Source organism: Sus scrofa, chromosome 6, assembly GCF_000003025.6.
Source record: "Sus scrofa isolate TJ Tabasco breed Duroc chromosome 6, Sscrofa11.1, whole genome shotgun sequence".
Classification (NCBI taxonomy): domain Eukaryota; kingdom Metazoa; phylum Chordata; class Mammalia; order Artiodactyla; family Suidae; genus Sus; species Sus scrofa.
In genome coordinates, this window is record NC_010448.4 from 158428594 (window position 1) to 158445856 (window position 17263).

Sequence of the window (17263 nt, forward strand, 5' to 3'; positions counted from 1 at the left end):
AGGGTCCTGCCTCACCAGAAGCTGCCAGGGCCACTCTGCTGCCTGTTTTTCCTAGTGCCCAGTTAAGAGCGGTCCCAGCTCACAACTCTAGAGCAGTAGTGCCCTTTCATTAGTGCCTCTCCTTGGCATCTTCCCATCTCTCTCCTGAACTTCTTACCCATCACACGCACACATACACATTTGCTTGAGAAGTTGGAGGGAAAAAGTGGAGCAGAGAGGTACCTGCAGGTGTAGGACCTTTTTTTGGGGTGGAGGCACAGTTTCTCTCCGCAAGGAAGGGTAACATTCCTTCCAGGGGCCCACAGCCTGGGGCTTCATGCCCACACTGGAGATGGCCTCCTTTCTCTCCCAGAGGAGAGGCGCGTGCAGGAGGGCAGGAGCAGTCGCTAGGAGACGGGTTCTAGTCTCAGCTCCATCACTCTCTGCTTCGGTTAGTTCCCCTCTCTGACCCCCACCTCCTCACCCTGAAAAAGAGGTGAAGGTGTGTTGTAAGGGTGAGTGATCAGGACAGTTATCATCGGAAAGGCAGGGAGAGGAAGTGGCAGAGGAGTTACTTGAGCTGAGGGGCACCAGCCGAACCAGGCAGCTTGGTCTTCTCGCTTGCCCCTGGGGAACACGGATTGTTGCTTTTGCCTCAGTGTAGTGAAGCACATGACAGCCCTGCACCTGCTGAGGGCCCCTGGGCACTGGTGCCTGTGCACTTTCTCTACGTTGGGCCTGGGACGCACCTGCAGGGGTGACTGACGAGGCGCTAGAGGGTGCATCTTTGGTTGGTGTGTTTGGAGATGTACAAGCCTGTGTTCCTGCTGCGAGTTGAGGGTCTGTGCCCTCGTGTTTGTGGAATTAATGATTCATAGAAATATAACTTAGAGATTTTTTTTTTAGTCCTTTCATTTTATAAATAAGACTTGTCCAAAGTCATAGTGCAAGTTACTAGCAGAGCCAGATTTATCTTTTTTTTTTTTTTTTTTCAACTGCACCCGTGGCACGTGGAAGTTACTGAGCTAGGGATTGAACCTGAGCCCCAGGAGTGACAGTGCCAGCTCCTTAACCTGCTGAGCCACCAGGGAACTCCAGAGCCAGGTTTAGAAGCTAGGCCTCTTGCTCATTCTGGTGAAGATTTCCTCTAGGATCCTGGAAGAGGGTCATTGTTCCTGCATCCTGGGGGCTTCTTGGCTCTGTGGTCCTGCAGGATAACTGGAGGGGCCCGGGACTAGCCGCATGGCCCCTGCTCCCGCTTAATGAGGGACTGTTTTCTTCCTTCTTAGAAAACAGCTGCTGGGAGAGACCTTGGGGAGGAAGACTTTTAAAACTGAAAGAATTGGGAGTTCCTGTCGTGGCGCAGTGGTTAACGAATCCGACTAGGAACCATGAGGTTGTGGGTTTGGTCCCTGTCCTTGCTCAGTGGGTTAACGATCCAGCGTTGCCGTGAGCTGTGGTGTAGGTTGCAGACGCGGCTCGGATCCCTTGTTGCTGTGGCTCTGGCGTAGGCCGGTGGCTACGTCTCCGATTGGACCCCTAGCCTGGGAACCTCCATATGCTGCGGGAGTGGCCCAAGAAATAGCAAAAAAAAGACCAAAAAAAAAAAAAAAAAAACTGAAAGAATTGCTCTGGGCTGTTATTAGAGGGACTCTGCAGCTAGAAACTTTGAAATGGACTGAAGAGTTAACTGGAAATAGAAATTTTGTGGGGGGTGGCGAAACTCCAGTGTGTGGTGTTGGTGCCCCCTTCTGGCTGAAAGAGAGCAGAGCTGGTGAAGTGGTTATTGCCTTACTGGCTTATCTTTCTTACCTTCCTGAGGCCTCAGCTCCGAGGCAGGGAGTCCTGCACAGGCAGGGGTCCCTGATTTATTAACAGGGTCATCTGTCCTTTCAACAGCCTCTGTTCATGGCTAGTGAGATTGGTATTTTCCTGGGCTCAAGTGAAGCGGCTCAGACCCCAAAGCAGGTGGAAAGATCCTCCCTGATGTTTTCCGTCTTCCACCTCCTTCTGATTTTTGACAGTTAAATTGTAGATGGTGAGTGGAAGCACTTACCAAACCTTTCATTTCCAAGCGGAAGAATCAGGCCGTAAGGGCTGCCTGGCCCTTTCTTTGAAAGGTCTTTACGGGGAGCCGGCTGGTTGAGCAGCAGTCTCTCCGGGTTCAGTTCATTAAGTATTGATTGTTTACACGGTGTGCCAGGCTCTGTTCGAGGGGCTGGGGACACAGGGACAAGAAGGACACAGAGACTGTTCGAAGTGGTGATTAACAGCTTGCGTCAGGAAGACCCAGCGTTGAGCCCAGGGGCACCCCTCGCCAGCCACATGCACCCGATCGAATAGTGGCTTCTGAGTCTCCGTTTCTTCACCTGTCAGATGAGGGTCGTGAAAACGCTTCTCCAGGTAGTTATGCGGATTAGGTCCTATGTGGCAAGCATTCCGTCAGCGGCAGCGAAATTGAAAAAGCCACACACAGTTGAGTGAGAGACCAGACAGTTCGGCGTGCTGGCTAGTGTGCTGGGGGAAATGTAGGGGCCACGAGAGCCCAGAGGCGCTGTTAGCCTGGAGTCTCGGACGCTTGCCTGGGCCATTGTTTTCTTTTCTTTTTTTTTTTTTATTTTATTTTCCCACTGTACAGCAAGGGGGTCAGGTTATCCTTACATGTATACATTACAATTACAGTTTTTCCCCCACTATTTCTTCTGTTGCAACATGAGTATCTAGACATAGTTCTCAATGCTATTCAGCAGGATCTCCTTGTAAATCTATTCTAGGTTGTGTCTGATAAGCCCAAGCTCCCGATCCCTCCCACTCCTTCCCCCTCCCATCAGGCAGCCACAAGTCTCTTCTCCAAGTCCATGAGTTTCTTTTCTGAGGAGATGTTCATTTGTGCTGGATATTAGATTCCAGTTATAAGTGATAACATATGGTATTTGCCTTTGTCTTTCTGGCTCATTTCACTCAGGATGAGATTCTCTAGTTCCATCCATGTTGCTGCAAATGGCATTATGTCATCCTTTTTTATGGCTGAGTAGTATTCCATTGTGTATATATACCACATCTTCCGAATCCAATCATCTGTCGATGGACATTTGGATTGTTTCCATGTCCTGGCTATTGTGAATAGTGCTGCAATGAACATGCGGGTGCATGTGTCTCTTTTAAGTAGAGCTTTGTCCGGATAGATGCCCAAGAGTGGGATTGCGGGGTCATAGGGAAGTTCTATGTATAGATTTCTAAGGTATCTCCAAACTGTTCTCCATAGTGGCTGTACCAGTTTACATTCCCACCAGCAGTGCAGGAGGGTTCCCTTTTCTCCACAGCCCCTCCAGCACTTGTTATTTGTGGATTTATTAATGATGGCCATTCTATTTTCTAACGCCCCTCGTGGGTCTCCTTTCCCTGCAGGCCTACTTTTTTGATGCACCAGAGATGGACCATCTCCCACCAGCCACCGCAGCTCCAAACCAAACAGTTGCAGCAGTCAAGTCCAGCTAAAGAGGAAAGGGAGCGATTGTATTTGCATCTCCTCGCGGTGAGGTACAGTCAAAACGGGCAGGTGTCGCAGGTGTCTGGCTGTGAGCATCCCAAACTGGGAGGGCCAGGCCCTTTGAGCATCCTCACAACGCCGTGTGGGGTGTGCCCCTCTTGCCGAGGGTTCGGTTGGGAAATCTGCCTCCTCTGGCTTTGTACGTTTGGGAAGCAGGCGCCTTGGAGTCTCCTGTAAGGAGGGTTCCTGCCTTTCGGCCCCAGCTTCCCCTCTCCTCTCCTCCCCGTTCCCTTCCCAGCAGCACAGTTGGGTTTGTTCCATTGGCTTATAGTCCTATGATTGTTTTTTCCTCCAGTTTCTCTGTGACTTCTCAGGCTGGCCTCAGACCCTGAGTGTGACTGTTCTTGAATTACTCATGCAGTTCTCCCAAGCTTACCAGTTCTCATGCTCAGTTTGCTCTCGGGCCCCTTTGATGAGTCCACTGTGGGCAGCTAGCTCGGGGCCGGACTGCAGGAACGGGACCCCGTGCCTCCCTGGCTGGTCTCTCGCCCCCTGTTCCACCTCCTCAGTGTACCGAGCCTTCGCACGTGCTCATCAGTTGTCTGAAACGCTCCTTCCCTTCCAGTCGTCATCACTTACTTTGTGATCCCGTTACACCTTGTACCTGTTCACTGTCAGTGTGTCCATCTGCCTGTCCATTTGTTCACTCTTTTATTTATCCATTTGTTCTCCTTGTACTAGAATGTCCCCCCAGTTAGACTCAGCCTCGTAAGAGCAAGAACAAAGAGGGCATGTTTTTTGTATCTTCATTGCTCACCACATGACCTGGTATACAGTAGGTACTCAGTAAACGTTTATGGCATGAATGAAGCCGCACTCTGCACGTGAGCTCCCTAAAGAACCTTTATCCTATTTTGTAATCATGTGCTGATCTTTCTGCCCAAACTGCTGTCTCCCAGAGCAACAGGGTGTGGTCCAAAGACCAGGGCCTTTAGAGTCAAATAGAATTAAAATTAAATCCTTGCCTTGCCATGTACTGTCAGTGTGCCTGAGACAAAGAGCTTATTCTCTCTGTGCCTCAGCTAACTTCACTATGAAATAAGGGTGATACGTCTATAGGCATACCTTGGAGTTATTGTCGGTTTGATTCTAGACCACTGGAGAAATGCAAGTATTGCAATAAAGCAAGTCACACGAGTCTTTTGGTTTCCCAGTTCATATAAGAATTATATTCATAGGAGTTCCCATCATGGCTCATTGGTTAGTGAACCCGATTAGCATCCATGAGGACCTGGGTTCGATCCCTGGCCTCAGTCAGTGGGTTAAGGATCTGTCGTAGCCATGAGCTGTGGTGTAGGTTGCAGACTCTGCTTGGATCCAGCATTGCTGTGGCTGTGGTGTAGGCTGGCAGCTGCAGCTCTGATTCAACCCCTAGCCTGGGAACTTCCATACGCTGTGGGTACAGCCCTAAAAAGACAGGCACACAGAAAAATCTGTATTGCTCAAAAATGCTGACCATCATTTGACCTCCAGTGAATTGTAGTAGTAATACAAAAGACACTGATCAGGAGCTCCTGTCGTGGCTCAGCAGTTAATGAGTCCAACTAGTATCCATGAGGACGCAAGTTCGATCCCTGGCCTGGCTCAGTGGGTTAATGATCTGGCGTTGCCAGGAGCTGTGGTGTAGGTCTCAGACATAGCTCAGATCCCACGTTGCTGTCTGGCAGCTATAGCTCTGTTCGACCCCTAGCCTGGGAACCTTCATATGCCACGGGTGCGGCCCTAAAAAGACAAAAGACCAAAAAAAAAAGATCACTGATCAGAGATCCCCATAACAAATATAGCAATAATGAAAAAGTTTGAAATATTGTAAGAATTACCAAAATGTGACACAGAGATAAATGCCCTTAGGAAAATGGTACTGGTAGACTTGCTCAATGCAAGGTTGCCACAGACTTTCAATGTATAAAAAACAACAGCATCTGCAAAGCATAATAAAGTGAAGTTCCGTTAATCGAGGTGTGCATTTATATTTTAAGACTGTAGTGAAGATTAGAGATCATGTTTATAAAAGCTCCCGGCACACAGCTATTATGGGCAGTAATAGACTCAAGCTGCTCCCTCTCTGAGAATAGGTCACTAATTTGTGTTGGAATTTGATGGTTCATACTGGCTTTATGGTGACTTTTCATTTCCTTTTTGTAAAACACATGGAGATTTCCCCTCTCAATTAAGAAATTTAGGGTGCCAGCCCTACGAGGTGACAAGTTGTGATTACTCAAACAAAGGTCCTGCCAGTGGCCTTGTTGCTAAGACAGTCCTGGCCAATGGCATGACTAGGGGACCACGGAAACATCAGAGCCCGCTTCCCCCCTTCCTCTCCTCACTTGGTACCGTGATGATAGAATAAAAGGAGATCTGAGCCCATGGAGATGCAATGTGCTTCCCTCCTCTTTTGATAGTGAGGTAGCTGAGGCCAAGGGAGGACAGTGCCCGGTCCATGGCCACCCCAGGTTTGGAGGCAGGCAGACTAACGTGTATCATATCCTGTTTCAGAAAGCACTGTCCAGGTCACTCTCACTGGCCGCTCTTACCAGCCATGTTGTCCCCACTCTCTCGATGGGGAAGCTGGGCTTAGTCAGTCTGAGGTCACTAAGATCACCTCCCTCTTAGAGGCAGAGCTGGGACTTAAACTCAGGTCTTGAGGAACCAATTCCTGAGGTTTTTCCACTTTCCCACTTTTTAGGCTGGTGTTCTTTTTACATGAAAACTTGCAGGCTCCCCTGCTGGCTCCTGGCCTTTTTCTGAGGGGTGGAGAGTAGAAGCTCTCTTTTGCTGGTCTAGAGATGCTTTAGTTCAGAGGTTGTCATACTTCTTTGATTGTACAACCTGTCAGGTAAGAACTTGAGGCCTAGGAGTTCGTCGTGACTCAGTGGTAACAAACCTGACTAGGATCCACGAGGATGCGGCTTTGATCCCTCGCCTCGTTCTGTGGGTTAAGGCTCTGGCGTCGGTGAGATCTGAGCTGTGGTGTAGGTTGCAGACGGGTTTGGATCCCTCATTGCTGTGGCCGTGGCACAGGCCCGCAGCTGCAGCTCTGATTCGACCCCTAGCCTGGGAACTTCCGTGTGCTGCAAATGTGGCCCTAAAAAGCAAAAAACAAAAGAATTTGAGGACTGTATTATCTATTGCTGCCTAACAATATTGCCACAAACTTAGCAGCTCAAACAACGCACATTCTTCCTCATCTCTCTGTTTCTGTGAGTCAGGAATCTGGGCAAGCTTCACTTAGTTCCCTCCTTCAAGGTCTCCTCACACAGCTGCACCCACAGAGTTGCCTGGGTCCTGGTCTCATCTGAAGGCTGGGCTGGGGAAGAACCGTCCACACTCACATGGTTGTTGGCAAGATTCGGTTCCTTGCGGCCTGTTGGACCGACAGCCTCCTTGCTGATGGTCAGCTGGAGGCTGCCCTCCGCTCCTTGCCACATAGTCCCCTCCAGGTGATGCTTTACAAAGCCATGAATGGAGTGATCCGCAGAGGGTCTGTTAGGGAGGTGGAAGTTACCGTCTGAGTAATATAATCGTAGAAATGACATCCATCACCTCTGCCATGTTCTTTTTGTTGTTGTCGTCGTTTTTTGTCTTTTTGTCTTTTTAGGGCCACACCTGCAGCTTATGGAGGTTCCCAGGCTAGGGGTCTCATCGGAGCCATAGCAACAGCCATAGCAATAGCAACAGCAATGCCAGATCCAAGCTGCATCTGCTACCTACACCACAGCTTATGGCAACGCTGGATCCTTAACCCACTGAATGAGGCCAGGGATTGAACCCACGTCCTCATGGATGCTAATCAGGTTTGTTAACCGATGAGCCACAACGGGAACTCCTGCCATATTCTTTTGATTAGAAGCAAGTCACAAGTCTTGCCCACGGTGGGGGGCAGGGAACACACCAGGGCGTGAAATACTCGGAGGCAAGGATCGTTGGAGGCCATTTAAATTTTTAAATTTTTCATTTCCGGAGTTCCCCTCATGGCTCAGCAGTTAACTAACCCGACTAGCATTCATGAGGTTGTGAGTTTGATCCTTGGCCTCCCTCAGTGGGTTAAGGATCGGGCATTGCCATGAGCTGTGGTGTAGATTGCAGACGTGGCTTGGATCCTGCCATTGCTGTGGCTGTGGCATAGGCCGACGGCTGCAGCTACCATTTGACCCCTTGCCTGGGAACCTCCATATGCTGCAGGTGCAGCCCTAAAAAAGAAAAAAAAAAAGAAAGAAAACTTCATTTTACTTTGTTTTATTTTTCACAATAGAATTGTGAGCTCTTTATACATCATGATAGTTTGCTATACACACGCATTGTATGGAGGCTGTTTAAAGTCTGTCTCCCACAAGCACACACCTGTAGGGATAGGCATATATTCGAAGTTATTTACATAGACTGTTGTCAATCCATATAGTCACTATTCAAGCTTAATTCCTTGTTTTTTGATGAAAAATAAATATTAATAGACGTTGTGATATTTTCCTTCCACCGCGTCAGTGGGTTGTTTTTGGAGCCCACTGCCTTGGGAGCATGTGGTAGCTGGCTGGTGTCACCGCTTAATTGTCTGCACACATGTCCAGCTCATCCTGCAAATGGACTCCACTAACAGTTAGAGGCGGCCCCAGGGCAGGAAAGGTCTCAGACTGAAATCCACGGCGAAGGGACTCTTCTTTCACTTGGACTCGCCGGTCTTGGCCTGATGCCCGCCTAGCACAGACAGGTCGAGCGCTTCGTTGATGCTGCATGGGTGGAGGTGACTCTGGAGAGTCAGGCAAGCGTCTGGATGTGGGCTGTTACCAGAGGGGCTTGGATCACTGAGTCCTAAATCATCATTTATTCCTTCACTCAGACCCCGGGGACCTAGAAAATTGGATCCAGTTTGCCTGGAGGCGCCTTCGTCCCTGGGTAAAACAGCTCATCAGAAGAGACCAGTCTGTGGGCCAGGCTATGTGAGAAGTGCCCAGGCCAAGTTGTGAGTTGATGGGCTCTGTGGGAGCACAGAAACACAGAAACACTGACTCACTCGGCCCGGGGAAGGCTTCTCAGAGGGGGCCTGGCTTGAGCCGAGTCCTGAAGTTTGCGCAGGACAGTCCAGTTGCCCGTTTGTCTCAAGAGCAGTCAGTTTGCTGTGGCTTTTGGGAAGGTGAAGAGGTAGGCTGTTGATGGGGACACAGGGACGTGCTGTGGGTTCACGTCACCTGAAACAAGGACATCTGAGCTCAGCTGCAGAGGGACAGAGGTGGAGGACACAATGGCCTTTGTTGCCTGGCTCTCTGCCTTGCCTCAGAATACCTGACATCACCCTGGAGAGGGGCTCGCCCAGCCTGCTCCTGGGCTGAAGCTTCGGTTCCTTCCATACATTTTGATTGTGAAGGCTCTAGACCAAGTGTCCCAGGCGCTCTAAACCCGCAGAGAGTCAGAAGCCGGCATCTGGGAAGCACCTGGTCCCCAGGGCCCTTGCAGGCCTCCCATCCTGATTTACACAGATTTGGTACCTCTGGGCTTTGCGCAGATTCTATAAACTTGGGTGTCAGGGTCTCCATTTGGGTGTCAAGTCTCTGAATGAGATAGTGATGAACAGTTTCTTTGGAGCATCCCGGGCAGAAGCATCAATCGCTTTGCCAATGAGAGGCGCTGTCCAGAGCCCCGAGCACTGCAGATTTATGGGCTGGCCGTGCCTCCCACTGTAATCTGTGGACTCCCAGCTTTCACTGAAAAAGAATAGCTTCTAATCTTGCAGATAACCGTCCTCATGTAAATCTGCACATTGGCAGCTTAGCCTGGAAAGGACGGCTGGGAAAGCATTAACCCTCCTCTCCCTGGAACCTCAGGATCATAGGGAAGTCGCCAATTACTTGTAATGAGGGAAGCTACCCCACGTAAGTCAGCACGCTGTGATGAACATCTGGCTTGCTTCTTTGCTTCCTTCCCTTGTTCTTTCATTCCTGTTTTTTGGGGGGAGCGGGGATGATTTTTAGGGCCGCACCTGCAGCATATGGAAGTTCTCAGACTAGGAGTCTAATTGGAGCTGTAGCTGCCAGCCTACACCCCAGCCATAGCAACATCAGATCCGATCCGCAGCTGTGACCCCATCATAGCTCCCAGCAATGCCAGGTCTTTAACCCACTGAGCAAGGCCAGGGATCAAACTCACATCCTCATGGATACTAGTTGGGTTTGTAACTGCCGAGCCACAAGCGGAACGCCCCCCACCTTTTCTTTTTTTTTTTTATTAACTTATCTTCTGAGGGCCAGTGCTGATTCTGAGCCAAGACCCTGGTGAGCTGGGGGGGGGGGTCTTACTTTGGCTTGAGGGATGGAATATCTGAAGGACCTCATCCCGACGGGGGCTGCCTCCCAGCCGTGACAAGTGGCTCTGTCCAGGCGAGAGTAGGCAGCAGGTAATTACACTGCAGTGTGAGAAGGGCTTTAATAAGAGATGAGCACAGGGCTTCAGGAGACTCCTTTGTAATTAAAACCCTCCTGATTTGATACACAGGGTTTGTGTGCAATTATCCTTTCACTCTCTCATGTCAAAAGTTCATTTTGTAAGCCAAAGCTGTAAATGTGTTTACAAGGCTTCGTCAATTCTTTTATTATGAAATCAGCTTTAACTCAATGTTATAATCCCCTTTACCACAGGGTGCAAACCACATGATTTCGCACCATAACTAACACTCTCTTCTCCAGTCTCTTGTTCCTTTCCACACCATGTCTGAAATGTCTCTACCCAGAGAATCCATTGTCCGTTCCTGGAATATTGCTTTTTTTTTTTTTGGGCCAAATTTGCAGCATGAGAAAGTTCCCAGGCCGGTGATTGAACCCACACCACACCCCAGCCCTGACGATGCTGGCTTCTTAACCTGCCGAGCGACCAGAGAACTTGGGCAACTTCTTACTCAATTTTTTTCTTTGTTCCCTTTCTTTTAGGAATATTGGGGAACGTGGCCTGGCAAGTGGATCAGTACAATAACTTTTTTATTCTTTTTTTTTTTTTTGTCTTTTTGCCTTTTCGAGGGCCACTTCCTGCGGCATATGGAGGTTCCCAGGCTAGGGGTCGAATCAGAGCTGTAGCTGCTGGCCTACGCCACAGCCACAGCAACACCGGATCTTTAACCCACTGAGAGAGGCCAGGGATTGAACCTGTGTCCTCATGGATACTAGTTGGGTTTGTTAACCAATGAGCCACAACGGGAACTCCTGATCTATGTTTTAAATGCCTTTTAAATCACAGAGTCCTATTTTACCTGTCTCTTTCTCTTTCCCTTTGTCATTAATTTGTTGAAAAATCACTTATCCTATAGTTTTTCACTGTCTGGATTTTTCTAATTGTTTCTCCATGGTAGCTTTTTTTTTTTTTTTGCTCCTTTTAGGGTCACACCCATGACACATGGAAGTTCCGAGGCTAGGGGTTGCATTGGAGGGCAGCTGCCGGCCTACACCACAGCTGCAGCAATGCCAGATCTGAGCCGCATCTGCAGCCCATGGTGCAGCTTGCAGCAATGCTAGATCCTTCACCCACTGAGCAAGGCCAGGGATCAAACCTGTATCCTCATGGATACTAGTCAGGTTCGTAACTCACTGAGCCACAACGGAACTCCTCCATGGTATCTCTTAACATATAGCACTGTCCTCTGTTTTCTGTGAATTGGTGGTTGTTTCTAATGGTTTGATCAAATTCAGGTTTGATTTTGTTGTTTTTTAAGACTACTTGATATGTGTGTAAAATTCTCCCATCCATAGACTCATAATGTCTAATTATCTCTCTGTCTTTTTTTTTTTTTTTTTTTTTTTTTTTGTCTTTTTGCCATTTTTTGGGCCGCTCCCGCGGCATATGGAGTTTCCCAGGCTAGGGGTCTAATCGGAGCTGTAGCTGCCAGCCTACACCAGAGACACAGCAACGCAGGATCCGAGCTGCATCTGCAACCTACACCACAGCTCACGGCAACGCCGGATCGTTAACCCACTGAGCAAGGGCAGGGACCGAACCCACAACCTCATGGTTCCTAGTCGGATTCGTTAACCACTGCGCCACGACGGGAACTCCCTCTCTGTCTTTTTAATGTTAGTAGCCACTAATAAGCCTGGACCCATTAATTCATTAGGGTTTAAAATGGTGATACTTCAGTTCTATCTTTCCTTCCTTATTTCTTTTTTTTTTTTTTGGCTGCATCTGTGGCATGTGAAAATTCCTGGGCCGGGGATCAGACCCATGCCACAGCAGTGACCCAAATCATCGCATTGCCAGATCCTTAACCCACTGCACCACAAGGGAACTCCATTCCTTCTCTATTTATTAGCTAGAATACTTCTTTAATAAAAATTTCCCTGCAGTTCCCCTTGTTGCTCAGTGGTAACAGACCTGACTAGTATCCATGAGGATGCAGGTTCAATCTCTGGCCTCGCTCAGTGGGTTTAGGATTTGGTGTTGTCGTGAGCTGTGGTGTAGGTCAGATGCAGCTCAGATCCTGCGTTGCTGTGTCTGTGGCGTAGGCCGGCAGTTACAGCTCCAGTTGGGCCCCTGGCCTGGGAATTTTCATATGCCATGGGTGCAACCCTTTAAAATAAAACAACTTCCCTTCATCTGTTTGGGTGTCCACTGGTATGCTTTATGTAAGAAGAGCAAGTTAAATGATTTTTTTCTCTACATTTACCTGCTTTCAAAATAGTAATTGGCTCACCAGCACTCTGCAGCAATGACCACTTAGTTTCAGTCCATTGCAAATATGCTTCCTGATGATCAAATTGTCCTATATTTGGAAGGTCCCTTCGTGGCTCAGCAGTTAACAAACCCAACTACAATCCATGAGGACAAGGGTTCGATCCTTGGCCTCTCTCAGTGGGTTAGGGATCTGGCGTTGCCATGAGCTGTGGTGTAGGTGGCAGATGCAGCTCAGATTCCATGTTGCTGTGGTTGTGGTGTAGGCCAGCATCTGCAGCTCCCATTGGACCCTCAGCTGGGAACCTCCATATGCCACAGGTGTGGTCCTAAAAAGCAAAAAAAAAAAAAAAAAAAATTGTCCTAAAAATTGTCCTATATTTGGCCAATGGGAGCCTTTTCAGATTGGCCACTGGGTCCTGTTGGCACAGTGCTAGGAGTCTCTGATGACCGCCTTGCTCTCTGTTTTACGGACCAAATGTTTTGGGTCTATTTTGAACTTTTCCTGTCCCAGATCCAGTCTGAGCCATTTCTCTTAGGAGTCCTGGGTCTGTTCAGTGGGGAAATAGTATTTCTAGGTCACAGTCTAGATGCTAATGGTCCTTATTGCAACTGACTTGGTCTTCATTTTCAGGCCTTTTCAGTGTCCAGAGCTAGGAAATATGATTGTTGTTTCCCCGATTCTTTTTTTTTTTTTTTTTTTTTTTTTGCTTTTTAGGGCCACACCCATGGTGTATAGAGGTTCCCAGGCTAGGGGTCAAATCAGAGCTACAGGTGCCGGCCTACACCACAGCCACAGCCACATCAGATCCAAGCCTCATCTGTGACCTACACCACAGATCACGGCAACGCCAGATCCTTAACCCACTGAGAGAGGCCAGGGATCGAACCAGCAACTTCATGGCTCCTAGTCAGATTTGTTTCCGCTGCACCACGACGGGAACTCCACTCCTTGATTATTGTTTTTCAGAGCATATATTGTGATTTCATACCGATACTTCCAATTCCTAGTTAATACTACAGAGTTCTTACTAAACTGCTTTTATCTTATATCCGTATCTCCTTTCTCCTTACTGAGGCTCTCATTCTCACTGAACTGAGCTCTCACAGAAGTAATTATTCGTTGTATCCCACTGCAACCATCACGCACAACCGTCTGGTAGTAGCAGTACCAGCACTACCTCTAATTACTGGAACTGTTACTTTGAAATCCCTGAAGATTTAAGTTCTGGAATGCCCTTTTCCCTCCCTTGTCACCTTGGAAACGTTCTATTTATTCTTCAGGACCTGTTTCAGATACTTTCCCCTTGGTGAAGTTTTGCTTCACTTCTCCAGGTAATATTACTTACTTATTTATCTGGGGTCTCCTACAGCTCTTAGTATATTTCTCTATTACGACAATTTTCTTATTAACTGTAACTTGATAGGCAGAGTTCCTTGAGGTCAGAGTTTTATTTACCAATATAACCCCAGCACTCAGTAGGCATGTGGGAAAAGCTTGATTTGAACAAGCGAGGGTTATATACGTACTATGTGGCACTCAGAACTTTCCTGGGATCATTTGCCAAGTTGCTTGGACACCCTTATTCATCCACTGAGGACCTAGTCTGTGGTAGGTGCTGGACCACTGGTGAGCAATGGAGATAGGTCCTTACCTTCCCAGATTTGATGCCCCGATTTTATATCTCCTGCATCACACAAACAAGCAGGCCTTGCCCAGTCAAAGAGAGAATCATGACTTCAGGAACTTCTGATGGGAACATCCCAGGTCAGGCAATGACGACATGGTCCAGGCGTGGATGCAGGGATGGGGCCAGGAAGGGAGCAGGGCATGCCTGCACCACAGGACACCACCACGGTGGGGAGCCAGAGGTGCCTAGGAGTCAGGTCTTAGGCCTGGAAGAGGCAAGGGAGCCCTGGCTGACGGTGACATTATGAACCGAAGTTGACACAAAGGACAGTATCATCTTACTTGCTACCTTCAGCCTAAGTGCCAGGAATTCCCAGCCTCTGCCCTATAGGCTGCCTACTAAATGTTGGCAGCAGGAGAAGGGAATTTTCTGCTTTCATATCCCCTTCCAGTCTTTTTTTTTTTTTTTTTTTTTTTCTGGTCTTTTTAGGGCCATACCCATGGCACATGGAAGTTCCCAGGCTAGGGGTCGAAGCAGAGCTATAGCTGCCAGCCTATGCCACAGCCACAGCAATGCCAGATCCAAGCTGTATCTGTGACCTATACCATAGCTTGTAGCAATGCCAGATCCTTAACCCACTGAGCAAGGTCAGGGATCAATCCCGCATCCTCATGGATACTAGTTGGGTTCATTAACCACTGAGCCACAATGGGAACGCCCCTCTTCCAGTCTTGACATTAATTTGGAACAGACAGCTAGAAAGATGAGAGAAAAACAGAGTGTATTTTTCGGAAAATATAGTTCCTGCCCTGTGGGCTGATTTGTCCCTATCTTTATTTAGCATTTCAGAAACCAAAGCTGATGTTTACCAGAAGGCCAATCAGGACTTTAGATTCTTTCATTCCAGCAAATTACAAGGTACACCCTTCTGCAACCACTTTTTTTTCTTTCTTTTTTTGGCAGCGCCCATGGCATGCAGAAGTTCCCTGGCCAGGGATCAAACCCTTGCCACAGCAGTGACCCGAACCGCAGCAGTGACGTCAGATCCTTAACCCCTAGGCCACCAGGGAACTCCAACCTCTTTTCACAAATACTTTGTTGGCAACTCTTTCCTTTTCTAGAGCCAGTCGATTTAGGCAGATACCTGCTGCCTCAGGCTCACCGTCATGGTGTGCTTAAGTGCTGCCACCCGGCTGTGCTATTTCCCCCGATGAGGTCGCCAGGGAGGCCTGGCTTATTCACTTAGGACAAAGGAAAGCCATGCATGCTTTAGCAACTCCTCTGTGCAACCTTCCTTAATTGCCCCGGGATTTGCCCATTTCTCTAGCCTCTTTCCATGTCCGCATCTCTTACAAATCCTCACCTACGTGCACCAGCAGATGCCTCACCTTCGTTATGGTCAGAACTAAACTCATCCCCCCAACAACCAGATCCTCCTGATATTTTTCTGTCTCAGTGAATGGCACTGCTGTCCACACCGGCCCTGCCTTCAGACTCAATGAGGTTATGAATCATTCCTTCTCACAGTACCTTACAATTGTAATTACAGAACATTTGTTTTTTTTTTTTAGAGCCATACCTGTGGTATGTGGAAGTTTCCAGGCTAGGGGCTGAATGGAGTTGCAGCTGCAGGCCCATGCCACAGCCACGGCAATGCCAGATCTGAGCCGAAACCTGCACTACAGCTTGTGGCAACACTGGATGCTTAACCCACTGAGCAAGTCCAGGGATCAAACCTACATCCTCATGGACACTATGTTGGGTTTTTAGCCTGCTGAGCCACAGTGGAACTCCCATGATTAATGTTTTGTGTGTTTGTTTACCCTGTAGTTTCTTCTACTAGACTGTAGGTTTCATGAGAGTTGGGACCATGTTTGTATATCATCGCACGCAGGGTCTGGCACGTGAGTCCTCCATCCGTATTTGTTGGATTAATTAAGAAACCCGCTGAGTCACCAAGTGAGAAACCTCAGCATCAGTGCAGGTTTCTCCTGCTTATCTTCCACATCTTCTCTGTCAGCAAGACTTGGCTGTTCTGCCTTTGAAATATTTCCCGAATCTGTCTTATTAGTACCATAGCTCACATTCAGATCTGATCATCTTACATTTAGACTGGGCTGATAACTTGATGGGTTGCCCTGTCTCTTCCTTTCCTCCCAGTCCATCCTGTAGGTAGTGATAGGGGTCTGTGAAAATTTATAAATCTGTGTCTTTCACTGTGTCCATCTTTGTCTTTTTTTTTGGCCTCCTGTTACCTATCGAAGAAAACCCAAACTCCCTGGGTTGCCATGATCACCCCCTGACCTGTTTGTGCTGCCTTGTCTCCTGCTCCTGTCCCCGTACGGCCTCCTGTTTCCGCATCCACAGGCAGCTCTTCGGCTCCCAAATCTTTTTATGTCCCTCCATACTATCTTTCCTCCTCTGGCGCCAAACACAGAGCAGTCCCAAAGGGGAGAGAAAGGAGGATGGGTGAAGGCAGCTCTGGGATCTGGGTCAGAGAGAGTTACTGGGTTTCCAAAGAAATAGAGGAAAACTTTAAAAAATATATCATCTCTCCTCCAACATTAAGTCTTCCTTGGAGCCTATCCGTCAGGGCTCAAGGCCCTAGGTTTGGGGAGCTGGTGGCGGCAGATGGCTCCAGCGTTGAAGGCATATCTCGAAATCCTTTCTATAGGGAGGAAAGTTTATCTAGAAAGTTACTATTGTTTTTTTTCCTAGGGCCGCACCCTTGGCTTATGGACGTTCCCAGGCTCGGGGTCGAGTAGGAGCTAAAGGGACAGCAATTGGGATTCAAGCCTACATCATGGCTCACAGCAAAACTGGATCCTTAACCCACCAAGCGAAGCCAGGGATCGAACCTGCGTCCTCATGGATGCTAGTCAGATTCATTTCTGCTGAGCCACGGCAGGAATCTCAGAAAGTTACTTTTTTTGTTTTTCAGTTCTCTTTGACGGTTTGCGGAGTGTGGTTCTTTTGGACATGGCATCCACTGCAGGAAAGCAGAGTGACCAAAGGCAGCAGGAACACTGATGGCGTGGCCCCAACCCCCGATATCAGGATAGTGCTGCCCTGAAGCCTGAATCACCTATTTAATAAACAAATTAAATGTGGTTGAGCATATGTGTCTTTCAGCTCTTCTTCCTCGCCTGTAGATTGTCGTTGTGTCCCCGTGCACTGATTTGGAGAGGAATACAAGGGCATGGGCGAGGCCGCTCAGGCACCCTTGCCTCTCACTGTCATGTGGTGTTTCTTGCTGGCTACACCCTCCATCCCTGAAATGGATCCATCTTTGTTTTGTTTTGTTTTGTTTTGGTCTTTTCTAGGGCCACACCCACGGCATATAGAGGTTCCCAGGCTAGGGGTCCAATCCGAGCAATAGCCGCTGGCCTACGCCAGAGCCACAGCAACACCAGATCCGAGCCATGTCTGGGACCTACACCACAGCTCACAGCAACGTTGG

At 48.5% G+C, this 17263-nt stretch overlaps 1 protein-coding gene across 3 annotated transcripts in view; it reads left to right on the plus strand.

Annotated features, from left to right (window-relative positions):
• YIPF1 (Yip1 domain family member 1) overlaps window positions 1–16923 on the plus strand; it is a 45509-nt gene extending 28586 nt beyond the window's left edge. For all 3 annotated transcript variants that reach the window (XR_002345188.1, XM_005665413.3, XM_003356459.4), the window contains 2 exons: window positions 3388–3519; window positions 16745–16923. Coding sequence is in view for 2 of the 3 variants with exons in the window: in XM_005665413.3 (XP_005665470.1) it covers window positions 3388–3477 (90 nt within the window). In the remaining variant the exon portion in view is untranslated. The remainder of the gene's footprint in view (window positions 1–3387; window positions 3520–16744) is intronic.